The 27,181-nt window shown below is 47.0% G+C and overlaps 1 protein-coding gene across 1 annotated transcript in view; it reads left to right on the top strand.

Annotated features, from left to right (window-relative positions):
- kirrel3a (kirre like nephrin family adhesion molecule 3a) overlaps positions 1 to 26,883 on the top strand; it is a 441,035-nt gene extending 414,152 nt beyond the window's left edge. Inside the window, exons 13-15 of the mRNA XM_067970790.1 lie at positions 14,226 to 14,332; positions 20,932 to 21,018; positions 21,906 to 26,883. Of these exons, the coding sequence (XP_067826891.1) occupies positions 14,226 to 14,332; positions 20,932 to 21,018; positions 21,906 to 22,346 (635 nt within the window). The 3' untranslated portion in view covers positions 22,347 to 26,883. The remainder of the gene's footprint in view (positions 1 to 14,225; positions 14,333 to 20,931; positions 21,019 to 21,905) is intronic.
- Positions 26,884 to 27,181: the final 298 nt, after the last annotated feature.

Here is a 27,181-nt window from a genome sequence, read left to right as displayed (position 1 = left end):
GTCATTATCACATTGCTGTTTGTGGGACCTTGCTGTGAGCAAATTGGCTGCCGCGTTTCCTACATTTCAATAGTGACTACACTTAAAAAGTACTTCATTGGTTGTAAAGCACGAATAATAAAGAATAATAAAGAGAGAGAAAATAAATTGTGAGAGTAAACTAGCAAGAAATATAAAAACTGACAGTAAAAGCTTCTACAAGTATATAAAAAGGAAGAGGGTAGCTAAAGTAAACATTGGTCCCTTAGAGGATGAGACTGTGGAAATAATAATGGAAAACAAGGAAATGGCAGAGGAATTGAACAGATATTTTGTATCTGTCTTCACAGTAGAAGACACTAATAATATACCAATAATAGTAGAAAATCAAGGGGCAAAGGGGAGGGAAGAACTAAAAACAATCACTATCACTAGAGAAAAAGTACGAGGTAAACTAATGGGTCTAAAGGCTGACAAGTCCCCTGGACCTGATGGCTTGCACCCGAGGGTCTTAAAGGAAGTGGCTACAGAGATAGTGGATGCATTGGTTGTAATCTTCCAGAATTCACGAGATTCTGAAAAGGTCCCAGCGGATTGGAAAACCACAAACGTAACGCCCCTATTCAAGAAGGGAGTGAGACAGAAAGCAGGTAACTATAGACCAGTTAGCCTAACATCTGTCATTGGGAAAATGCTAGAATCCATTATTAAGGAAGTAGTAGCAGGACATTTGGAGACTCATAATACAATCAAGGAGAGTCAACATGGTTTTATGAAGGGGAAATCATGTCTGACAAATTTAGTAGAGTTCTTTGAGGAAGTAATGGGCAGGGTGGATAAAGGGGAACCAATGGATGCTGTATATTTGGATTTCCAAAAGGCATTCGATAAGGTGCCACATAAAAGGTGAGTGCACAAGAGAAGAGCTCATGGTGTTGGGGGTAATATACTGGCATGGATAGAGGATTGGCTAAATAACAGAAAACAAAGAGTCGGGATAAAAGGGTCATTTTCAAAATGGCAATCTGTAACTAGTGGGGTGCCGCAGGGATCAGTGCTGGGGCCTCAACGTGAGTGCAAAAGACAAGGCTGAAGCGTTTGCAACCATCTTCAGCCAGAAGTGCCGAGTAGATAATCCATCTCAGCCTCCACCCGATATCCCCACCATCACGGAAGCCAGTCTTCGGCCAATTCGATTCACTCCACGTGATATCAAGAAACGGCTGAGTGCACTGGATACAGCAAAGGCTATGGGCCCCGACAACATCCCAGCTGTAGTGCTGAAGACTTGTGCTCCAGAACTAGCTGCGCCTCTAGCCAAGCTGTTCCAGTACAGCTACAACACTGGCATCTACCCGACAATGTGGAAAATTGCCCAGGTATGTCCTGTCCACAAAAAGCAGGACAAATCCAATCCGGCCAATTACCGCCCCATCAGTCTACTCTCAATCATCAGCAAAGTGATGGAAGGTGTCGTCGACAGTGCTATCAAGCGGCACTTACTCACCAATAACCTGCTCACCGATGCTCAGTTTGGGTTCCGCCAGGACCACTCGGCTCCAGACCTCATTACAGCCTTGGTCCAAACATGGACAAAAGAGCTGAATTCCAGAGGTGAGGTGAGAGTGACTGCCCTTGACATCAAGGCAGCATTTGACCGAGTGTGGCACCAAGGAGCCCTAGTAAAATTGAAGTCAATGGGAATCAGGGGGAAAACTCTCCAGTGGCTGGAGTCATACCTAGCACAAAGGAAGATGGTAGTGGTTGTTGGAGACCAAGCATCTCAGCCCCAGGGCATTGCTGCAGGAGTTCCTCAGGGCAGTGTCCTAGGCCCAACCATCTTCAGCTGCTTCATCAATGACCTTCCCTCCATCATAAGGTCAGAAATGGGGATGTTCGTTGATGACTGCACAGTGTTCAGTTCCATTCGCAACCTCTCAGATAATGAAGCAGTCCGAGCCCGCATGCAGCAAGACCTGGACAACATCCAGGCTTGGGCTGATAAGTGGCAAGTAACATTCGCGCCAGATAAGTGCCAGGCAATGACCATCTCCAACAAGAGAGAGTCTAACCACCTCCCCTTGACATTCAACGGCATCACCATCGCCGAATCCCCCACCATCAACATCCTGGGGGTCACCATTGACCAGAAACTTAACTGGACCAGCCATATAAATACTGTGGCTACGAGAGCAGGTCAGAGGCTGGGTATTCTGCGGCGAGTGACTCACCTCCTGACTCCCCAAAGCCTTTCCACCATCTACAAGGCACAAGTCAGGAGTGTGATGGAATACTCTCCACTTGCCTGGATGAGTGCAGCTCCAACAACACTCAAGAAGCTCGACACCATCCAAGATAAAGCAGCCCGCTTGATTGGCACCCCATCTACCACCCTAAACATTCACTCCCTTCACCACCGGCGCACTGTGGCTGCAGTGTGCACCATCCACAGGATGCACTGCAGCAACTCGCCAAGGCTTCTTCGACAGCACCTCCCAAACCCACGACCTCTACCACCTAGAAGGACAAGGGCAGCAGGCGCATGGGAACAACACCACCTGCACGTTCCCCTCCAAGTCACACACCATCCCGACTTGGAAATATATCGCCGTTCCTTCATTGTCGCTGGGTCAAAATCCTGGAACTCCCTTCCTAACAGCACTGTGGGAGAACCGTCACCACACGGACTGCAGCGGTTCAAGAAGGTGGCACACCACCACCTTCTCAAGGGCAATTAGGGATGGGCAATAAATGCCGGCCTTGCCAGCGACGCCCACATCCCGTGAACGAATAAAAAAATATATATATATCAATGACTTGGATGAAGGAACAGAGTGTCTTGTGGCCAAATTTGCTGATGATACAAAGATAGGTGGAAAAGCAAACTGCGATGAGGACACAAAGTGTCGGCAAAGCGATATTGACAGGTTAAGCGAATGGGCAAAAATTTGGCAGATGGAATATAATGTGGGAGGAAAAATAAAAAAGCAAAATATTATTTGAATGGAGAAATACTATAAAATGCTGCGGTACAGAGGGATCTGGGTGTCCTCGTATATGAAACACAAAAAGTCAACATACAGGTGCAGCAAGTAATCCGGAAGGCAAACGGAATATTGGCCTTTATTTCTAGGGGATGGAGTATAAAAGTAGGGAAGTCATGTTACAACTGTACAGGGTTCTAGTGAGACCGCACCTGGAGTACTGTGTACAGCTCTGGTGCCCTTATTTAAGGAAGGACATACTTGCATTGGAGGCAGTTCAGAGAAGGTTCACTAGGTTGATTCCAGGTATGGAAGGGTTGTCTTATGAGGAAAGATTGAACAGGTTGGGTCTATACTCATTGGAGTTTAGAAGAATGAGAGGAGACCTTATTGAAACATACAAGATTCTGAGGGGACTCGATAGGTTAGATGCTGAGAGAATGTTACCCCTCATGGGGGAATCTAAAACTAGGGGGCATAGTCTCAGAATAAAGGGTCGCCCGTTTAAGACGGAAATTAGGAGGAATTTCTTCTCCCTGAGGGTCGTGAATCTTTGGAATTCTTTACCCCAAAAAGCTGTGGAGGCCGAGTCATTGAATACATTCAAGGCTGAGTTAGACAAATTTTTGATCAGCAAGGGAGTCAAAGGATATGGGGAAAGGGCGAGAAAGTGGAGTTGAGGTAAAAATCAGATCAGCCATGATCTCATTAAATGGCGGAGCAGGCTCGAGGGGCCGAATGGCCTACTCCTGCTCCTATCTCTTATGGTCTTATGCTCTTCTGGTCTTATGGTCCTGAGGTTGTGAAAGGCACTATAGAAATTCAAGTCCTTTCTTTCTTTGCTGCCGACCTGTGAAGGGCAGAAATTGGTCTTGGCAGTAGCACAAAACGGGCAATAGCGAATCGGCAGCCCGGTTTACACCCTGCCTGTTTTACACTCTGCCCCGTTTTACACCCCGCCCCCGATTTTCTTTTCTATTGACGGGTTGCTGATTCATTCTCGCCCATTCTGCACTACCGTCGAAGACCAGTTTCAACTCCATTTATGTTTAAGTGTGAATGGACTGGCGATGAAACACAAACACAAAACAGTGCGCCTCTAGATATTGAACAAAGCCCAGGAGATCTCCATGAAGGAATGTGCTGTAAAGGAGGTCTGCTGTATAAAGAGAGGGAGCGACAGAGGTGAAGGAGATTTTGTCCTTTGATGCCTTTTCCTCGGCTCCACAAATCCTGCCCAATGACACCTTCTAGGAACTCCACCTTCAGAGCATCAGAGTCCATTCACGGTCCACGGTTAAAGGGCCCATAACCCAGCGAGATATCCATACCCGACCTGTATCTCTCAGGCCAGTTTATGGTGCCTTGTTCTATGCTTTGGAGCTGCTGTTCAGCCACACACATTTTGTTTAGAACTCCCTGGGACAGTGAATCACGGATTAAATTCCTCGTTAGTATTGTCACTGGGAAAGAATTTCCTGATAGCACAGAAAATGGGAGTCCAACACAGCACGGTTGCTCCCAGTCTGCCTGTAATCAGCAATTCTAAAACCTGGATCAGAACACCAAGAAATGACAGGGAAATATTAGCATATATTATTCGTATCTCCTTCCATAACATTCAGGATCCAGTATCATATTCTTCCTCTTTAAATTAAATTGTGTCTTTCCAACAGGAGTTTGAGTCCTTGTCACTTTGTTTTCAATCCATCGCAACCTGTTACAAATTAACCCATTGTCTAAGAGTGGGATTCCCCATAATGGGTGGGCCTCACTCCATTGGAGTGCGTCCCTCACTAAACATGACAGCACCCGGAACATTCTGAAACAGGGCCCGGCAGCTCCACCATTTGCCATGTCTAAAATCAGACAGGGGGCAGGGTAGGTGGGGAGGGTCACGGCTAGAATTCTGATGTTTGCTTTGATGATAATGAAAGGTTATTGGAAACAGAAAGTAACCAATGAATGTTTCCACACCATCAAACATAGAAGTTGATCTTGTAGGAAGGTAGGTTGAGGCCAGGTGATTTATAAGATCATAACACAAGTTAAAAAAAAGACAATCAGCTCTTTCAAGCCCAATCCACCTGGTGCCCTAACTCTCCCGTCGAAGCCCTTCATGGCCTCGCCCCTCCCTATCTCTGTAACCTCCTCCAGCCCTACAACCCCTCCGAGATCTCTGCAACCTCCAATTCTTGCCTCTTGTGCATCCACAATTTTCATCACCCCTCCATTGGCTGCCGTGTCTTCAGCTGCCTAGACCCTAAGCTCTGGAATTCCCTCCCTAAATCTCTCCGCTTCTTCACCTCACTCTCCTCATTTAAGAACTCAAGAACATAAGAAATAGGAGCCATACGGCCCCTCGAGCCTGTTCCGCATTCAATAAGATCATAGCTGATCTTCAACCTCAAATCCACTTTCCCGCCCGATCCCCATATCCTTTGATTCCCCTAGTGCCCAAAAATCTATCAATCTCAGTGTTGAATATACTCAATGACTGAGCATCCACAGCCCTGGGGTAGAGAATTCCAAATATTCACGATCCTCTAAGTGAAGAAATTCCTCCTCATCTCAGTCTTAAATGTTCGACCCCTTATCCTGAGACTATGCCCCCTAGTTCAAGGCTCTCCAGCCAGGGGAAACATCCTCTCAGCATCTACCATGTCAAGCCCTCTTAGAATCTTATATGTTTCAATGAGATCATCTCTCATTCTTCTAAACTCCAGAGAGTATAGGCCCATTCTACTCAACCTCTCTTCATAGGACAACCCTCTCATCCCAGGAATCAATCTTGTGAACCTTCGTTGCACTGCCTCTAAGACAAATATATCCTTCCTTAGACAAGGAGGCCAAAACTGTACGCAGCACTCCAGGTGAGGTCTCACCAAAGCCTTGTACAATTGCAGCAAGACTTCCTTACTCTTGTACTCCAACTCCCTTACAATAAAGGCCAACATACTATTTGCCTTCCTAATTGCTTGCTGTACCTGCATGTTAACTTTCTGTGTTTTATGTACAAGGACACCCAAATCTCCCTGAACACCAAATTTTAATAGTTTCTCACCATTTAAAAAATATTCAGTTTTTCTATTTTTCCTACCAAAGTGAATAACCTCACATTTCCCCACATTATACTCCATCTGCCACCTTCTTGCCCACTCACTTAACCTGCCGATATCCCTTTGCAGATTCTTTGTGTCCTCCTCACAGCTTACTTTCCCATCTAGCTTTGTATCATTAGCAAACTTGGATACATTATACTCAGTCCCTTCATTTAAGTCATTACTATAGATTGTAAATAACTGAGTCCCAAGCACTGATCCCTGCAGCACTCCACTAGTTGCAACCTGCCAACCTGAAAATGACCTGTTTATTCCTACCCTCTGTTTTCTGTCTGTTAACCAATCCTCAATCCATGCTAATATATTACCCCAGTCCCATGAGCCCTTATCTTGTGTAACAACCTCTTGTGTGGCACCTTATTGAATGCCTTTTGAAAATCCAAATATACTACATCCACTGATTCCCCTTTATCTGCCCTGCTAGTTACACCCTCAAAAAACTCTAATAGATTTGTCAAACATGATTTCCCTTTAATAAAACCATGTTGACTCTGCCTAATCATATTATGATTTTCTAAGTGCCCTGTTACTACGTCCTTAATAATAGATTGTAGCATTTTCCCTACTACTGATGTCAGGCTAACTGGCCCGTAGTTCCCTGTTTTCTCTCTCCCTCCTTTCTTGAATAGCGGGGTTACATTTGCTACCTTCCAATCCACGGGGACCGTTCTAGAATCTAGGGAATTCTGGAAGATCAAAACCAATGCATCCACCATCTCTGCAGCCACCTCTTTTAGAACCCTAGGATGTAGGCCATCAGGTCCAGGGATTTGTTGGCTTTTAATTTTACTAAAACATTTTCTTTACTAATCTTAATTATTTTAAGTTCCTCAGTCTCATTAGCTCCTTGATTCCCCACTATTTCAGGTATGTTTTTTGTGTCTTCTACTGTGAAGACAGATATAAAATATTTGTTTAACGTCTCTGCCGTTTCCTTATTCCCCATTATAATTTCTCCTGTCTCAGCCTCTAAGGGTCCCACGTTTATTTTCGCTACTCTCTTCCTTTTTATATACTTGTAGAAGCTCTTACAATCTGCTTTTATATTTCTTGCTAGTTTAATATTGTAATCAAGTCGCTCATTAAAACCTACTCTTTGACCAAGATGTCCTAATATTACCTTATGTGACTCGGTGTCAAGTTTTGTCTGATAACGCTCCTGTGAAGCGCCTTGGGACGTTTTATTACATTAAAGGCACTATATAAATGCATGTTGTTGTAGTACCTGAATCCTCCCATCAATATCTATCCTCCTCATACACTAAATCTCCCATTATAACCTTCCTTCATAAATGTTCCTAATGTTTGTGTCTCTACTACTCTGCCTGGCAGATTATTCCAACCATTCATAACACATTGAGTAAAGAACTTCTTCACAATATCTATTTTCAAAGTTTTCTTATAAAATTAAATTTCTGTCACCAGCCTTACTTTCCTGGCCAAATTTGAATTCATAAAGAAAAGAAATGAAGAATTTATGAATAGAACTTATAACCTCCTCAGGACATCCCAAAGTGCTTCCCATAAAATTACTTTGTCTGTATAGTCACTGTTGTTATCTAAGCAAACATGGCAACTAACTTGAGCACATCAAAGTCCCACAAACAGCAATAGGATAACTGGCCAATTAATCCATTTTGTTATTGTTGGGTGAAGGAGCAATGTTGGCCAGGACACCAGGAGAGATCCCTGCTCTTCCTTGAAAAGTGCCATGAGATCTTTGACATCCATCTGAACGACTGGATTAGGCAATTGGACTTTGGTTGAATGCCTCATATATTAATGGAATCTGGGCTAGCCAGAGACAAGGGTCAGTGTCCTTAGAAAATTAAAGAAAGGAGAAGATTGAGAATAACAAAAAGCAGAAAAGATAGAAGAATAATGATAATTCCTCACAGCAATAGGCCGAGGACAAGAGTTGGAGAATAATGAAAGTTTAGGAGCTGTACAGAGAGAAGGAGCAGAATCTGAAATCACAGGATTAGAAAGCAGGTTCTGAATACTGGAGTGATTCTGATTAAAGAAACAGAAAAGGAAATGTAAGCTGCAGGAACAGGGGAACAGGCGCCAAGAGGTTTCAAAGGCAATATTACCAGGAAGCAGATCAGATCAATCTTCACTCAACTACAGTAGAAAGAAATACAGAGAAAGATGAAAGAATCCAGAGCTTGAATTTATAAAGTCAGTGAAGGCACCTGGCAGAGAGAGACGGGGAACAGGGGCAAAGGGAAACAGAACAAATAATTGGGAACTGAATAGATTTGTGGAAGTGTTAATACCAATCATGCAAAAGAGAAATAGAGAGAGCGCAAGAGAGAGACATAGCGAGCAAGAGAGACCTAGCGAGTGAGAGAGAGACCGCGAGAGAGAGAAACATAGCGAGCGAGCGAGAGAGGCCTGGTGAGGGAGAGAGAGACATAGTGAATGAGAGAGAAAGATAGAGCGAGAGATCAAGAGAGAGACACTTAGCGAGCGAGAGAGAGAAACTAAAGCCATAATGACATTGTTGATTGATCAGGTGAAGAATATCTGGGAGCAGAAACCAATGAAGAAAATGACTTTGACAATAAAGAATTCCTTTGGCGCATCACAACTTGTAAGGATGTGTATGTTGAGGCATTCATTTGAGGTCTCCATTTTGAATGTCTGTGTTGTGTGGAATAGTAAAGTTCAGTTGTGCTATGCTGATAGCAGGCTGAATGGAATAGAAATAATCGCATTTACATAGCGCCTTATCATACCTCTTAGAAGCTCTCCAAGTGTAGTGACTGTTAATATGTAGCCAGGCATGGCAGCTATTTTGCGGATAGCTAACTCTCAATACCAATGACACCTGTTAATTTGTTTCATCAACATCTGAGAAAAGACAAAAGTTGGTGGGGCAGAAAGTGGTTTGCGTCGGCTTGAAACGATCCCTGCGTTCCACCGATTTGTGATGTTGGCTGAGGGAGGAATTTTGGCCAGGACATCTGGAGAGCTCCCTGCTCTTCTTTGAATAGTGCCATGGAATCTTTAAGAACATAAGAAATAGGAGCAGGAGTAGGCCATACGGCCCCTTGAGCCTGCTCCACCATTGCTAGGGGGATAGAATATAAAAACAGGGAGGTATTGCTGCAGTTATATAAGGTATTGGTGAAACCACACCTGGGATACTGCATACAGTTTTGGTGCCCATACTTAAGAAAAGACATACTTGCTCTCGAGGCAGTACAAAGAAGGTTCACTTGGTTAATCCCGGGGATGAGGGGGCGGACATATGAAGAGAGGTTGAGTAGATTGGGACTCTACTCATTGGAGTTCAGAAGAATGAGAGGCGATCTTATTGAAACATATAAGATTGTGAAGGGGCTTGATCGGGTGGATGCAGTAAGGATGTTCCCAAGGATGGGTGAAACGAGAACAGACAGACAGGTTTAATGGTTCATCCAAATGGTGGCACCTCCGACAGCACAACGGTCCCTCAGTACTGCACTGAAGTGTCAGCCTAGATTATGTACTTAAGTCCTGGAATGGGGCTTAAACCCAAAACCTTCCAACTCAGAGATGACAGTGCTACAGAACTTTGTGCTGCTATTCTCCGGCTCTACCTCCTTAAGTTCAGCCGGGCTGTGTCACAGCAACATAACTAAGGACTTTGATATCAGCAGTATCACATGTTCCAGTCACCCACAGGGAAGTGTGTGCAGTATGTAGAACACTCTCAGATCAGGGCAGCCTGTGGTTTTCCACACTGTCCTGACCACACATGTCTCCAATTCCCCTGGTTTTGCCTGTTTCGGGTGGCTTTATGAGCCATGCTGTTCCTCTCACTTCAATAACAGTAACTCTGAGCAAGTGCCTATAGCTCCTAGACCATTAAAAACCCATAGGGAATTCAAGGAGAACCTTTAACAAGCCCTTAACAATCAAAACCACCGTGAGCGTGAGGTCAGTGTGTTAACATCCATTAAGGCTTTTTTCCTTCTGGAACAATTTTAGGGCAAACATTAGTGAGCGCTCCATTAACGCTAGAGCACAGAATCGGCACACATTCTGGAAGTTTCCAGACAGTCTGTATAAAAATTGGAGTGCCCAGAGGGAGTTCCAGTCAGGACTTTAGCTAAGAGCCACAATTGAAGTAAGTTCAGGCACCTCCAGCCGGTCAGCACTTAAACTCCCACTGAACTGTACATTAACTGGTTATAGTGCAGTGTATTAGAATTGGTGCACTGAGACACCATAGGCCGTAGATGACTTTGTGTGTGTGTGTGTGTGTGTGTGTTGTTAAAGGCTTCACTGAGCTTTGCTAAAGGTGTGTCAGTGAGTGTGAAGTGCACTTGTGAACCTGCTCTTTTATTGATTTACCTCCCTGTGATGTAACATGCCCTAGAACGAACACAGTGAGACTTCCAATGGAGCACAAGGATCAATAATTACAGCCAACGCCCTCCAACAGCATTAAGCAACCCCTGAAATGACACATGGGAGCCCAGTTCAACGGCTCACTCAGCCATGTTGGTGTACAATGGAGTGTAGTAAACTAAGGAAGGGTTATTTTGATGGCCAGACTCCAAAGGCACTGGTGCAAGGAGGAATACAAAGAATATATTGGCTGGTGACCATCCCTGACGCCCTCACAAGGTACCTGATGTAGCCGGTAGCAGGCCTGCTGTGCTCAGGATAACCAGGTCTACATGCGGCCTTAAAGGAACCGCTGGAGGCCGCCTCCAAAAAGGTATGTTTTAAAAAAGCTTCACAATGTGGAGCGAGGAAGAGCCAGGAGTGCTTCTTCTGACCCTACAGCACTCTCGAGGGTCGCTGCCAGCACCCACTCGGTCCCATCCCCATCACCATCACCTCCTCCTCCCTGAGATCATTGGCAACGGCCCGACATTCATCCTGACTTCGCCAGCGAGCTGCCTGGGGACGCACAGTGTGCTTCCGCTGCCCACTGGTGTTAATAAAATGCGGCCCAATATTGATCGGGCCCCGGGCCTAACCATTCCAGTGCAGGGATCGTTCCGGGCTGGCAGGAACCAGTTTCTACCCCACAACCTTTTGTCTTTTCACCATTCCGTGGAGAAACAGAGTGACCCAGCCAGTGTCAGCGAACAAGCCCTCCCATCGCAGATATACACAGAGCGGGGGTTCTAGACAGGGAGGCTGAAGTGGAAGCAATGGATGAGTCACAGGTATATGGGTGAGAAAGAGCAAGTGGTGTCGACTGCTGTCAGCCATAGCGTAGTGGGTAGCACTCTCACCTCTGAGTCAGAAGTCCCACTCCAGAGACTTGAGCACGTAAGAACGTAAAAATAGGAGTAGGAGTAGGCCATACGCCCCCTCGAGCCTGCTCCGCCAATCAATAAGATCGTGGCTGATCTTCTACCTCAACTCCACTTTCCTGCCCGATCCCCATCTATTCCCTTAGTGACCAAAAATTACCTTAGTGACCAAAAATTACCTTAGTGTCCAAAATCCAGGCTGACACTGAGGGACTGCCCATATCCCAAGAATAAATAAAAAAAACCTGCTGTGGTCAGATCACACTTTGAGAACTATGTCCAGTTTTGGTCACCAAGACACAAGAGAGACATTCCAGCCCAGGAAGCTGCACATAGAAACATAGAAAATAGGAGCAAGAGTAGGCCATTCGGCCCTTCGGGCCTGCTCCACCATTCAAAATGATCATGGCTGATCGTCTAACTCAGTACCCTGTTCCCGCTTTTTCCCCATATCCCTTGACCCCTTTAGCATTAAGAAATATATCTATCTCCTTCTTGAATATATTTAATGACTTGGCCTCCACTGCCTTCTGTGGTAGAGAATTCCACAGGTTCACCACCCTCTGAGTGAAGAAATTTCTCCTCATCTCGGTTCTAAATGGCATACCCCGTATCCTGAGACTGTGACCCCTGGTTCTGGACTCCCCAGCCATCGGGAACATCCTCCCTGCATCAAGTCTGTCTAGTCCTGTTAGAATTTTATATGTTTTGATGAGATCACCTCTCATTCTTCTAAACTCTAGTGAATATAGGCCTAGTCGACCCAATCTCTCCTCATACGTCAGTCCTGCCATCCCAGGAATCAGTCTGGTAAACCTTCGTTGCACTCCCTCCATGGCAAGGACATCCTTCCTCAGATAAGGAGACCAAAACTGCACACAATACTCCAGATGTGGTCTCACCAAGGCCCTGTATAACTGCAGTAAGACATCCCTGCTCCGGTACTCAAATCCTCTTGCAATGAAGGCCAACATACCATTCGCCTTCCTAACTGCTTGCTGCACCTGAATGCTCGCTTTCAGCGACTGGTGTACAAGGTCACCCAGGTCTCATTGCACCTCCTCTTTTCCCAATCTATCACCATTCAGGTAATAATCTGCCTTTCTGTTTTTACAACCAAAGTGGATAACCTCACATATATCCACGTCATACTGCATCTGCCATGTTCTTGCCCAGTCACCCAACTTGTCGAAATCATATTGGAGCCTCTTTGCATCCTCCTCACAGCTCACATTCCACCCCTGCTTTGTGTCGTCTGCAAACTTGGAAATGTTACATTTAGTTCCCTATTCATAATATATACATTGATATATATTGTGAATAGCTGGGGCCCAAGCACTGATCCCTGCGGTACCCCACTAGTCACTGCCTGCCACCCGGATAAAGATCCGTTTATTCCTACTCTCTGTTTCCTGTCTATTAACCAATTTTCAATCCATGCCAGTATATTCCCCCCAATCCCATGTGCTTTAATTTTGCACACTAACCTCTTGTGTGGGACCTTATCAAAAGCCTTCTGAAAATCCAAATGCACCACATCCACTGGTTCTCCCCCATCTATTCTACTAGTTACATCCTCAAAAAACTCCAGTAGATTTGTTAAGTATGATTTCCCTTTCATAAATCCATGCTGACTTTGTCCAATCCCGTTAATGCCCTCCAAGTGTTCTGTTATCACATCTTTTATAATAGACTCTAGCATTTTCCCCACTACTGATGTTAGGCTAACTGGTCTGTAATTCCCTGTTTTTTCTCTCCCTCCTTTTTTAAATAGTGGGGTTACATTTGCCACCCTCCAATCTGTAGGAACTGTTCCAGAGTCTATAGAATTTTGGAAGATGACCACCAATGCATCCACTATTTCCAGGGCCACTTCCTTTAGTACTCTGGGATGTAGATTATCAGGCCCTGGGGATTTGTCAGCCTTTAGCCACATTAATTTCCCTAGAACTATTTATTTACTAATACTGGTTTCCTTCAGTTCTTCCCTCTCACTAGACCCTTGGTTTCCTAGCATTTCCGGGAGGTTATTTGTGTCCTCCTTTGTGAAGACAGAACCACAAGGCTGATCCCTAATATCGGAAGACTGAGTTATGAGGAAAGATTGGAGAAACTTGGGCTCTTCAGCCTTGAACGACGGAGTCTAAGAGGGCGCTCATAGAAAGAAAGACTTGCATAGTATCTTGGCAAGTCTCTTCCACTTTACGCACAGTAAGATCCCACAAGCAGTAGTAACCCATATAGCCGGTTCATCTGTTTTCTTTCTGGTGGTATTGGTTGAGGGAGGAAGGTTGGTCAGGTCACTGGGAAAACTCCCTGCTCTTCAGTGGAACCTTTAACATGCGTCCAAATCACCGGAACAGGTTTGTCATTCAAACGACAGCACCTCCAACAATGCAGCACTCCTGAGTACTGCAATGAGAGGGTCGGCCTACATTATGGGCTCAAATCCATAGAGGAATACAGGATTGTATTTGGTCAGGAAAAGGGAATGGCAGAACACTCCGCCAAATGAAACCAAGCCCTTTCGGAGAAAGGACACAGCTTCAAACCAGCAAAAGGCAAATTTCAAACTGGAATCAGGAAGTCCTTTTTCAAACAGGGAGTGATCAACACAGGGAGTGAACCTCTGGGTAAATGGGGCAGGGGCCGGGGGGGTGAGGGGGAAATCTCCTGAATCAGTTAAGGAGCTGTTGGATACTGTGATGGGAGGAGGGGTGTAGGTTCGCTCTGAATGGATGAGCCTGAATTTGCCGATTGGCCATCCTCGCAGACAAAAGCCCTACAATCCCCTCACAGCGTCCGACTGCTTATCGATTTGTAAATGTGAATGTTCGAGGGAGGGCTTGTTTGATTTCTCTGCTGTGACTGTTTTGCAGACGTTAAAGGTGAGGTCTCTGCCAAGAATGACATCCGGGTGGAGATTGTCCACAAGGATCACAACGGAGCACAATCAGGAGAACAAGCAACAATTAAAAATGTGATGGTGAGTTCAGGATTTCTCAATCAGTTCTTCTTCTAACTTACCTGGAATCCTCGGTGACTGGGTGGATGATTGGACCGTGCAGTATGGAGCAGCCAACAAGCTGCACGTGGTCCCCAGTCTCACCCTGCCTGTGCTGAGCGAGCAGATCTCGATCAGCAGTGTCTCAGTGTCACTGGGCTGGAAGAAGACCAGTCAATCCTGGTTCCTGCTTCTGATTACTGTCATAGTGTGAGCTCACAGCCCCACAGTACACACTCAGTGTCAACAAACAGCCCCACCATACACACTTAGTGTGAGCTCACCCACAGTGCACACTCAGTGGGAGCTCACAGTCCTGCCACACACACTCAGTGTGAACACACAGCCCCACGCGCAGTCACAGTGTAAGCACACAACCCCACACTACACAGTCAGTGTGAGCTCATAACCCCCAGTGTAAACTCTGAGCACACAGCCCCACAGTACACAATCACAGTGTGAGCACCTAGCCCACAGTACACACTCAGTGTGAGCACACAGCCCCACAGTACACAATCACAGTGTGAGCACCTAGCCCACAGTACACACTCAGTGTGAGCACACAGCCCCACAGTACACAATCACAGTGTGAGCACCTAGCCCACAGTACACACTCAGTGTGAGCACACAGCCCCACAGTACACAATCACAGTGTGAGCACCTAGCCCACAGTACACACTCAGTGTGAGCACACAGCCCCACAGTACACAATCACAGTGTGAGCACCTAGCCCACAGTACACACTCAGTGTGAGCACACAGCCCCACAGTACACAATCACAGTGTGAGCACCTAGCCCACAGTACACACTCAGTGTGAACACACAGCCCAACCATACATACTCAGTGTGAGCTCACCCACAGTGGACACTCAGTGTGAGCTCACAGTCCTGCCACAAACACTCAGTGTGAACACACAGCCCCACCATACACAGTGTGAATACACAGTCCCACCATACACACTGGGTGTGAACTCACAGTCCTGCCATACACACTCAGTGTGAACACACAGCCCCACGGTGCACTCTCAGTGTGAGCACACGGCCCCACAGTACACAATCACAGTGTGAGCACACAGCCCCACAGTATACACTCAGTGTGAACACAGCCCCACCATACACACTCAGTGTGAGTTCACCCACAGTGCACTCAGTATGAGCACACAGCCCCTCAGTACACACTCAGTGTGAGTTCACCCACAGTGCACTCAGTATGAGCACACAGCCCCTCAGTACACACTCAGTGTGAGCACACAGCCCCTCAGTACACACTCAGTATGAGCACACAGCCCCTCAGTACACACTCAGTATGAGCACACAGCCCCTCAGTACACACTCAGTGTGAGCACACAGCCCCTCAGTACACACTCAGTATGAGCACACAGCCCCTCAGTACACACTCAGTGTGAGCACACAGCCCCTCAGTACACACTTAGTGTGAGCCAACTGTGCACACTCAGTGTGAGCACACAGCCCCTCAGTACACACTCAGTATGAGCACACAGCCCCTTAGTACACACTCAGTGTGAGCACACAGCCCCTCAGTACACACTCAGTGTGAGCACACAGCCCCTCATTACACACTTAGTGTGAGCCCACTGTGCACACTCAGTGTGAGCACACAGCCCCTCTGTGCACACTCAGTGTGAGCGCACAGCCCCTCAGTACACACTTAGTGTGAGCACACAGCCCCTCAGTACACACTCAGTGTGAGCCCACTGTGCACACTCAGTGTGAACACACAGCCCCACAGTATTCACTCACATTGTGAACACAGCCAACGAGAGCATAGCACCATAGAAGTTCACAGTGCAGAATGAACCCATTCTGTCCGTGCTGGCTCTTTGCTAATCCTGTTATCCTGCTTTTTTGCCAACCTGCCAGTTGCCTGCCTGTTTTCCTAATCAATCCGTGTTCTCCTGCAGTCGTAATCAGCCCTCCTCATTGCTCGTCAAGCGTAACTTTTCTGTCATCAGCAAAATTCGATATATTGCTCCCTGCATCCAAGTGCAAATTATCTGTAGACAACAAGAACGAAAGTGAACCCAGCATTGACCTCCTGGGAAACACCACTTTCAATGCTTTTCAACTGTAAACAACACCCATTTACTCTAAGACTTTGTATCCTGTCTGTCAACCAACTCTCTATCTCTGCTGCTACATTTCCTCTTACACCATACAGCTGAATTTTTCTAACAAGTCTCCCAAGAGACACCCTTGATTATTAAACACCTTCTGAAAATTCATATACACTACATCTACACCCCTTAAACTATCCTTTTCTTCAAAAAATCTCAAATAAATTTGTCAAACACGACTTGCTTTTAACAAAGCCTGGCTGGCTCACCTTAATTACTCCATGCTCACTAATTCGTTCTTGAATTATGGATCCCCAGAGTTTGCCCACAACTGACATAAGACTAAATGGTCAATGGTCATGTGGTTTATCCTGCTCTCCATTTTTGAACTGAGGTGTTACAGAGGCTATTCTCCAATCTCCCAGCACGATTTGCTTAAGGAACATTGGGCGCTAAATTGGGCCGTGTAGCGCCGAAACAACGGGCGCTACACGGCCTCTCCGACATCCAAGATGGCGTCATAACAGATGTAAAGTAGGGAGAAAATGGCTTCAACCAGTGTGCAACGCTGATTTAAAGCGATAGACACTATTTTGGGACTTAACGCTCAACTCAACACACAGTCTTAACCCCGACCATCTGAACGTATCTTAGAGTGCCTGAAGGACCGCCCACCAGTGCTATTTAAAGGGACCATGCAGGATTTACAGGTTAGTGGCTGAATTATTGCTTCTGGCTGCCGAGACATTTGTAACTGTTTTTGGAGGTCTCCTAGACTTGAATACCAGGATGTGGGGACATAGCCTAACATTTAGAGCTAGGACGTGCAGGAGTGAAGTTAGGAAAAGCTTCTACACACAAAGGATGGGAGACATTTGGAACGCTCTTCTGCAGACGGCAGTTGATGCTAGCTCACTTGTGAAAGCTAAATCTGAGATTGATAGATTTCTGTGAACCAAGGATATTAAGGGACATGGGGTTAAGGCGGGTATATGGAGTTAGGTCACAGGTCCACCATGATCTCATTGAATGGTGGAACAGGCTCGAGGGGCTAAATGCAACTTGCTGCCTCCTGATATGCGCCACCTTCTCCTGCAGGAAAGCGGACGTGTATCTGGGTGATATGCCTGTCATGGTTGAATAGCTGCCAGTGTGGGTGGCCTGTGAGTTGTGGGTGGGCGGCTTGAAACAGTGGTAATGTGTAAGGGTGAGAGGAAACATCTGGTTGGAAGAGTTGAGTACTGATGGGAAGAGTGAGTTTATTGGTGTGTGGGTGATGGGGGGTGTCGTGTGTGGTACAGTTGGTCGGAGACACCACTTGACAGTTGACCTCACTCACCTTGACCACTCATGTCAAAGCATTGAACTTCTTCCTGCACTGTATCCATGTTCTTGATGCTGTGGCATTGACTTCGTCCCCCGCTGCCCCCCACTGCCTTTTGGATATATGTCTGGGGGGCCTCTTGCCGCCCCCCCCCCCCCCCCCCCCCCACCATGCTGATATAGGATGTCCCTCCTTCTGTCCACCTCTTGCACCAAGGTCTCTAGTGCATCAGCAGAGAACCTTGGTGCACGCACTCTCGCAGGCCTGGTACAAACACAGATCGGAGGATTGGTGAGGTCTGGCATACAGATTGGAGGATGTGCATTTAGTAGTGCGCAACCTTTATTCAATGTTTTAACACAACTCATCAGTGTGTAAACATAGGGATGGGACCTGCATCTGTGTTTTATGTGGGCGATGTCTGATCTCCATTCAGACTCTGTGCAGACAATAGACTATTATTTTCAGCAAATAACAGGTACCAGCTACCTTTAAGAGATTTCTAAGAAACATCCTCCCTTTAAGAGATTGAGCTCCCCCTGGTGGTGGAAAGTGTGAATTGCATTGATTCCACGTGCAAGGCCTGGAATGGAACGCTGATCGCAGGTGAGTCCTGGGGTGGGCCGAAACTCACGACCTGTCTGCGCCGGGGTCATTGGGCCCGGGGTAACAGCACATCACGCTACCTATGCCCAAAAACGGCCCCTATCCAATTTTATTTTTGCCCCATAGGTACATAGGAACATGAGTAGGCCATTCAGCCCCTCGAGCCTGCACCATCGTTCAATCAGACATGGCAGATCCACAACTCGACTCCATTTACCCGCCGATGGTTCATATCCTTCGATTCCCTTACCCAACAAAAATTTATCAACCTCAGTCTTGAAAGCTCCAGTTAACTCCCAGCGTCCACAGCCTTTTGGGGGAGAGAATTACAGATTTCCACTGCCCTTTGTATGGAAAAATGTTTCCTGATTCCCTTCCTGAATGGCCAGCTTTAATTTTAAGATTATGTCCCCACATTTTTGATTCCCCCACCAGAGAAAATAGTTTCTCTGTATTTACCCTGTTGAATCTTATAACATTTTAAACACCTCGATCAGATCACCCCCTCAATCTTCCATACTCAAGGGAATACAAGCCAAGTTTAAGCAACCTGTCTTTATAATTTAACCGATCTTATTGAATTCTTTGAAGAAGTAATTGAAAGAGTAGACAAGGGTAATGTAGTAGATGTAATATATTTGGATTTTCAAAAGGCCTTCAATAAGGTACCACGTAGTAAGTTCATGACTAAGGTCAGAGCAGGTGGAGTAAGGGGACAGGTAGCAGAATGGATAGCAAGCTGACTACAAAACAGAAAACAGAGAGTAGGGATTAAGGGTGGCTACTCAGACTGGCAAAAGGTGGCCAGAGGGATCAGTGCTGGGACCACTGATGTACACAATTTACATAAACAATTTGGACTCGGGAATTGGAAGTACAATTTCAAAATTTGCGGACAACACCAAATTGGGGGGTGCAGTTAACACAAAGGAGGAATGCGTCAAAATGCAAGAGGTTATTAATAAACTTGCAGAATTGGCTTGTAATTGGCAAATGAATTTCAATATAGGTAAGTGTGAGGTGGTTCATTTTGGTAAGAAGAATAAGGAGGCCTCATACTGCTTGGATAATAAGAGTCTAAATGGGATAGAGGAGCAGAGGGATCTAGGGATACAGATACACAAATCACTAAAAGTAGTGACGCAGATTAAAAAGGCCATGAAAAAGGCAAATCAAGCACTCGGGTTCATTTCTAGAGGGATAGAATTAAAAAGCAGAGAAGTTATGTTAAACTTGTATAGAACCTTGGTTAGACCACACTTGGAGTATTGTGAACAGTTCTGGTCTCTGTATTATAGAAAGGATATAGAGGCATTGGGGAGGGTGCAAAAAAGATTCACAAGGATAATACCAGAACTGAGAGGATATCCTTATCAGGAAAGGCTGAACAGGCTGGGGCTCTTTTCTTTCGAAAAGAGAAGGCTGAAGGGTGACCTGATAGAGATCTTTAAGATAATGAAAGGATTTGATAGGGTAGACGTAGAGAAAATGTTTCCATTTGTGGTGGAGTCCTAAACTAGAGGTCGTAAATATAAAATAGTCGTTAATAAATCCAATAGGGAATTCGTGAGAAACTTCTTTACCTAAAGAGTGGTAAGAATGTGGAACTCGCTACCACAAGGAGTAGTTGAGGTGAATAGCATAGATGCATTTAAGGGGAAGCTGGACAAACACATGAGGGAGAAAGGAATAGAAGGATATCCTGATAGGGTTAGATGAAGTGGGGAGGGAGGAGGCTCGTGTGTAGCATAAACGCCGGCGTAGACCAGTTGGGCCGAATGGCCTGTTTCTGTGCTGTACTTTCGATGTAACCCTCTAAGTCCCGATATCATTCAGTTGTCTCTATTGGTTGCTCCTCTAGTAAAGCTCCATTCATATTTTCACTATCATTTACAAAAACTGACACAAAATATTTATTTAATATCTCTAAAGGAGGCATCTGAAAGGTGACCTCATTGAGGTATACAAGATAGTAAACAGTATGGAAAGGTGAGTAAGACCAAGGGGACTCAGGTTCAAACTAGTAAAACGTAAAGTTAGGACTAATATCAGGAAGTTCTTCATCGCAAACAGAGAGTGATCGACACATGGAATAGATTCCTGGATACACTAATGGATGGAAAAACACTGGAATCATTTAAAAACCAATCGGATGCTGCAATGGGGGACCATGGGGTCTTTCCCAATGGATAAACTAAAACGTCTTCCCTTGTCTGTAGTTCCCTGCCATACCTACATACTTCTCAAATAGATTCCCCCCTTCTCTTTAACTATACTTTTATTTTAATATAAATGACCTGAATCAGCAATATCCCTGGTGTAATGAAACCCAGCTGAGAAAGATATCAAAGATTCGAAGTTGGAGAGGGAGCATCCATTAAACTGAAGCCCTCTTGTGCAGTGGCTAACACCAGACTGCTAACATTGGCTGATGTCTTTCCGTGTTTGTGTGGCCTGACTCTTTGGCAAAGCAAAATCGGAACGTTAACCTCAAGTAATACTTGGCTATGCTTGAATTGGGGAGAGAGGGACGGTGAGGGTGAAAAGGGATGATGATGTTTGTGCGTTATTTACAGATCGACAGAGGAGAGTTTGAGCAGGACCCTGTGCTGAAACAGCTGGAAGTCCTCAAGGAAGAGGAGAAGGAATATCAGCACATCAAGGTTAGAAGATCTTACAATAGATTTTCTGGTGCCTAGTGTACTTTCAATTCACCAATTTATTTTGATATTAATTCCATTATAGATGGGATCATTGGGACCACTGTCCCAGACACAGGGAAGAGACATTGGGAACAGAGACCTGATGTGAGATTTCCAGATGTTCCAGGTGGGAGGGTCTGGGCCTGCATTATGCCAATGAGGCAGGAAGGATGTTTCCACCCCTCCCACCTCACTTCCCTTTCAGCTGGTTGTCCAAATGAAGCCGCCCCCACCCTCACCCTCCCATTGGTGGGGCTTGGAGCAGGACTGGAAGGTCTGCGGGGGTTTTGGGAGCTCCCTGAAGACGCATGGAGCCAGAAGATGAGACAATTCCATCCCCCGCCCCCCCCCCCCCCATCACAATCTTCAGGTGTCTGGGCCAACTGCGTGAAAGTTAATGCTTTGAATCCAAAACTAAATATAATAAATATGAATGAAAAAGTCTAATTTGTGGGTCTTGTTTTACCAGACTCAACAAAGAATGAGGGACTTGACTCTTAGCCTGTTCTTTCTGGCCTATTGTCCACTTAGTAAATCAATGGAGCTGAGTGATCCTTGTAGCTTCATTATATAATCTTAGCAAATTGTGTTCCAGCACCTTTTTAAAGATGAATATCATGCAGGGGAAAGAGGGACAGGACGGGGTGTGGAGGGAAATGAATAGAGAGCAGGGTGGAAGGTCTCAACCTGACAACCAATGCCTATCAGCACAATGGACACCTGTCCGTGTATTGTTGGCCCTCCTGTGCTCACCCTTGTAAAATTGGTGCAAAATGCTTGAGCAGTTGGAAGGGATAAAATACCCTCTCAAAGGCTTTAACTGCTCCCTGCAATCCTCTTCCCCGCAGGATCCCACCAACGGCTATTACAGTGTCCACACCTTCCCAGACCTTCGTCCAGCTGCCAACACGGCCGCCACAGGGTGCCCTCAGGACCAGAGGCCCAACCTCAAGCAGCGGGTGCCCACGGGCATGTCCTTCTCCACCCTCTACACCCAGCTGAGCGCGGCCAACCGCATGTACGAGTACGGGCAGCGCTTCGTGCTAGGCAACGGCAGCAGTTCCATCGAGCTGTGCGAGCGGGAGTACCAGCGAGGCTCCATGAGCGACAGCAACTCCTTCCTGGACAACCAGTGCAACAGCAGCGTCAGCAGCAACAGCAAGCAGGACAGCTCCGGCCAGTTCGACGAGGCCAGCAAGGCCTCGGCCTCCTCCCACTACTCTCACTCATCCTCCCAGAATTCAGACTTAACGCGACCACTGCAGAGACGGATGCAGACCCACGTCTAACACCGGAGCGAAGGCCCAACTTTATGGCCGACCTTTCTGCTCTTCTGCTTTCCCTGAAGGTGGAGCTTTGAACAGAACATTTCCTCTTAAGGTGGAGTGATTTAAGGCCTAAACCAGCCCCCCACAACTCCCATCCACTCCCCATCAATTCGGAACTGCGCCATTGTAACACTGAGTAGCCTGGACATCGGAACTGTGACAGACTCTGTTCCTACCTGTCCTTTCATCTGGGACTAAGTACTGGCCTGAACCCAAGGCCAGTGGGATGAAGTCCTTTTGTGTCTGGGTTTAACAGAACTGTGTTGATCGTTTGATGAAGTCTTACCGATGTACAATGGTCTGTCAGTGACAGGCGAATCAAATGGGCCCAGTTCTACAAGGACATCATTGACATTCTCTTCAACAAGGGAAGGAGAGTGCGCCTGGGTCAAGGGTCAGCCAAGCGGAGACCTTGAAGTGGGCATGGGCTCGACTCCAGACTGAACTCCTGAACCTGTCTATCACCCCCTCCACCTTTGCCAGTTTGGATCAGTCCCGTCAGGCCAGGTTTAATTACCTGCTTTTTGGGGTAGGAATCTATATCCCATCTTGCCCAAAACACCAGCAGGTGCACCGATCTTCACCTATCGGCCGCTCTTGGTGATTTCAGGCACTCGTGGGGTCACCGGAGGTCATCTGCTGATAGGCTGGGGTCATATTGACCCAGAGACCTGCACTGATACCGGATTTGTTCGTCCCCGCACCAAATAACAGGCTCATCACCGTAATCAGTGCTCACCCAGTGTGCCGGTGACAGAGCTTAATGTGTGCGGGCTACAGGCTCTCCTCAAACAACACAGCTGTCATATTGGAAGGGAGGTGGGTAGCAGGGCGGGAGGGGGAAGAGAATTGTTCAAGGTCTTCCTGCACTTTTTGTGGCCAGTTCTAAACTTGAATGTTTAGCCAAAGCCATTCTAGATGCAAACTTCAGTTCTATTTTGTGTCCCTCCAAAGAAACCCCTTGCTCCCCAGATCTGTGCCTGCCTCCTGCTGCCTTCCATAGTTCCGGCTTCCTCATCTTATTTGGACAGCTGTCCACAATGCACAGGAAAACACATTTACTCTGCATTGCTACAGGCACAGGTGAGACTCAGATACTGGGCCCTGTGACCCCAGTCCCCTGTACACTCAGATACTGGGCCCTGTGACCCCAGTCCCCTGTACACTCAGATACTGGGCCCTGTGGCCCCAGTCCCCTATACACTCAGATACTGGGCCCTGTGACCCCAGTCCCCTCTACACTCAGATACTGGGCCCTGTGACCCCAGTCCCCTGTACACTCAGATACTGGGCCCTGTGACCCCAGTCCCCTCTACACTCAGATACTGGGCCCTGTGACCCCAGTCCCCTGTACACTCAGATACTGGGCCCTGTGACCCCAGTCCCCTGTACACTCAGATACTGGGCCCTGTGACCCCAGTCCCCTGTACACTCAGATACTGGGCCCTGTGACCCCAGTCCCCTCTACACTCAGATACTGGGCCCTGTGACCCCAGTCCCCTCTACACTCAGATACTGGGCCCTGTTACTGTGACCCCAGTCCCCTGTACACTCAGATACTGGGCCCTGTGACCCCAGTCCCCTCTACACTCAGATACTGGGCCCTGTGACCCCAGTCCCCTGTACACTCAGATACTGGGCCCTGTGACCCCCGTCCCCTCTACACTCAGACACTGGGCCCTGTGACCCCAGTCCCCTCTACACTCAGATACTGGGCCCTGTTACTGTGACCCCAGTCCCCTCTACACTCAGATACTGGGCCCTGTTACTGTGACCCCAGTCCCCTGTACACTCAGATACTGGGTCCTGTTACTGTGACCTTAGCCCCCTCTACACTCAGATACTGGGCCCTGTGACCCCAGTCCCCTCTACACTCAGATACTGGGCCCTGTGACCCCAGTCCCCTCTACACTCAGATACCCGGCCCTGTGACCCCAGTCCCCTCTACACTCAGATACTGGGCCCTGTTACTGTGACCCCAGTCCCCTCTACACTCAGATACCCGGCCCTGTGACCCCAAACTCCCATGCACTCAGATACTGGGCCCTGTGACCCCAGTCCCCTGTACACTCAGATACAGGGTCCTGTTACTGTGACCCCAGCCCCCTGTACACTCAGACACTGGGCCCTGTGACCACTGCCCCCTCTACACTCAGATACAGGGTCCTGTTACTGTGACCCCAGTCCCCTGTACACTCAGATACTGGGCCCTGTGACCCCAGTCCCCTCTACACTCAGATACTGGGCCCTGTGACCCCAGTCCCCTCTACACTCAGATACTGGGCCCTGTGACCCCAGCCCCCTGTACACTCAGACACTGGGCCCTGTGACCCTTTCCCCCTCTCCACTCAGATACAGGGCCCTGTTACTGGGACCCCAGCCCTCTGTGCACTCAGATACTGGACCCTTATCCTTTATGCTGTCTCCTTTTAAAAACGAAATCTAAATGCACTTGGAAAGTCAAATGATTTGCCTCAGGCACAGCTGTGAGGTGTTGTGACAGCACGTGAGAAACTGGTGACAGATCGTGGGAAAATGTGTACAAAAGATGTAAATAACTTTTTATCCTGGTTTACAGTGTTTCAGAGTTTAAGTGTTGTTTCTTTCTCCCAAGATGTTCGTTTTGCATTTGTGCCCCCCAATCACTCTCAGTAGGTCACAGTGTAACATTCCAACATGGTGGAACAGTAAGGGTCTTTCACTGCACACCATCTTATCCAGGCAAATATGTGGGCAACTCAGCTGCCATGTTTAGATGTGATAGTATAGTAGGTACCACAATGCCATGAAACTAAGAAGTTGTGAACAAAATATGTGGAGTATTGTTTGCAGATAATGCATTTTTATAACAATTATTGAAATGATTTTAAAACAGAAATGTTTGTTTTTGAGAAAGGAAATTGCCAGAGCAATAGGGGTCCTTGACTCCAGGCAGGGAATTCAGAGGTTGAATTCTTCAACCAGGTCCATAGCAACTGCTCTAATTTGACAATCAGGGGATGTACGTCAGGGACACTCAATGGAAGACTGTGATGTGCACAACACAACTCATTTCTAGGAATGTAAAGAGGGGAGGGGGGGAAAACGCTAAGAACCCAAAGTAGTCCCCCATTTCACATGCAAAAAATAGTCTCCAGACAGACGTCGTTGTAAGAATGTGAGTATTAAGACTGGCATGGACACTCTCGGGTCAGGTCTCCCATCCTGCTAGGCCTCTTCGGCGATGGCACAAATGGGGAGCATAACTGTGCTTCCTGGAGTGGCTCCATAGGGAACATCTGCATCCTCCGCCTAAGGGGCAATTTTAACCATCGCCACCCCCACCCCACCCCCGATCAGTGGGGAAGGAGCGGGGGAGCAGTTAAAATGGAATGGCTCCATTTCCTGCTCCGTTCCCGCGGATTCCCCATTTTAGCTCCTGTTGGTTTTGGTGGTGGTCGATGCTCCTGTCGGAGCCCAGGTTGGAACCTCCTTCGTAAATGTAAATCGGGGTCCCGTGAATCACGTGGGGTTTTAACCCGATCCTGAGGGAGGAGCCAACCGTGCTCACCCCGCCAGGTAAAGCTGTTTGGAGAGTCCCGCTAAGGTCAGTGACAAACCCGTCCTCAGTGGGGCAGGAGGAGCAGGGCCCCACAAGGAAAATCCATTTCTCTGCTGTGCCGGGTTCTCCCGTCCCTCGCAACACTCTTCCCTCTCCTCCCCCCGCCCCCCCAACTTATCTTGCTGTGGCAGCCATCTCCCAGTGACATCAGGTAGCCTCTGAGTCGCCCGATCTTCATCCCCCACACCACGCCCTCCACCTCCAAACCCTTAACCCATTGACCAGCTGCCATTTTCTTCCCAAAATGGGCAAGAAGCTGGCCAGCAGAATTCAAATGAGGACCAGTCAGTAAAATCAGCCATGCATCCAACAAAGATTCCCATCCCTTCCCACCAGGAGTTATAATCAGCCTTCTAGGGTATGGTTTCCCCATGATCTGGAGCAGCAGCTGCTGTTGGATGTGAGAAAACACTCGAATCGGTGTGGTAATAACCAGCTGCCTTATATTTCCAAGACCCTCTTGAAACTTCCTGTCAAAGAATAACGAAAGCAATACAAGAGAAGCCATCGGAGTGTAATCGCTATGATGTGCTTACTCCCATCAGGGGGCTGTCTAGTGTTCAGTTATCAATCTGCAAGTACCAGAACACATCTGTGTGCCTCGCGCCCCCCCCCCCCAACAAAGTGAAGTCACGGGAGTGGCCTCGCAGGTAAGGAGACCTGTGTCAAAAGTCTATGTGCCAGTGATAAAACCACACATTTCACAAAAGCTCTGCCCAAACTATTACTTCTTCCATGAAATGGAGGAGCACTTTGAACAGAAGGTATGCCCCCTATACTCGCCTTCCACTTCAGAAGGGATTAAGTTCTGTGCCCGTAATCCCAGTGAGTTTCCTGCGTTTGTTTTTTGTGCACTAAATCAGTGAAGATAAAATGTGAATAAATTATGCAAATGATGGAATGTGTCAAATATTTTTGTTGTCACCCAGATGTCTAAAAACTAAAGATAAAACATGGCTCTGTCGCAAATGATGTTCGACAAGAAACAGAAGGCAGTCTGCCAAACTCTATCGCTATGGTTACGGTTTAACCCTGACCCGTGCAACCATTAGCCAATATGGCTTCCCTGGTTCCCAGAATACCCTGGAAACCCCGCCAAGTTGCTATGGAGACGTGTGATGCTGAGTTGGGCCGTTTGGTAAATGCAGTTTAATGAATTTATGGCTTGCATGCCAAAATTGGCACTTTTTATTTG

This window comes from Heptranchias perlo, chromosome 33 (genome assembly GCF_035084215.1).
Source record: "Heptranchias perlo isolate sHepPer1 chromosome 33, sHepPer1.hap1, whole genome shotgun sequence".
NCBI lineage: Eukaryota > Metazoa > Chordata > Chondrichthyes > Hexanchiformes > Hexanchidae > Heptranchias > Heptranchias perlo.
The sequence above is the reverse complement of the archived record's forward strand: the minus strand, read 5'-3'. Positions and strand labels throughout refer to the sequence as shown.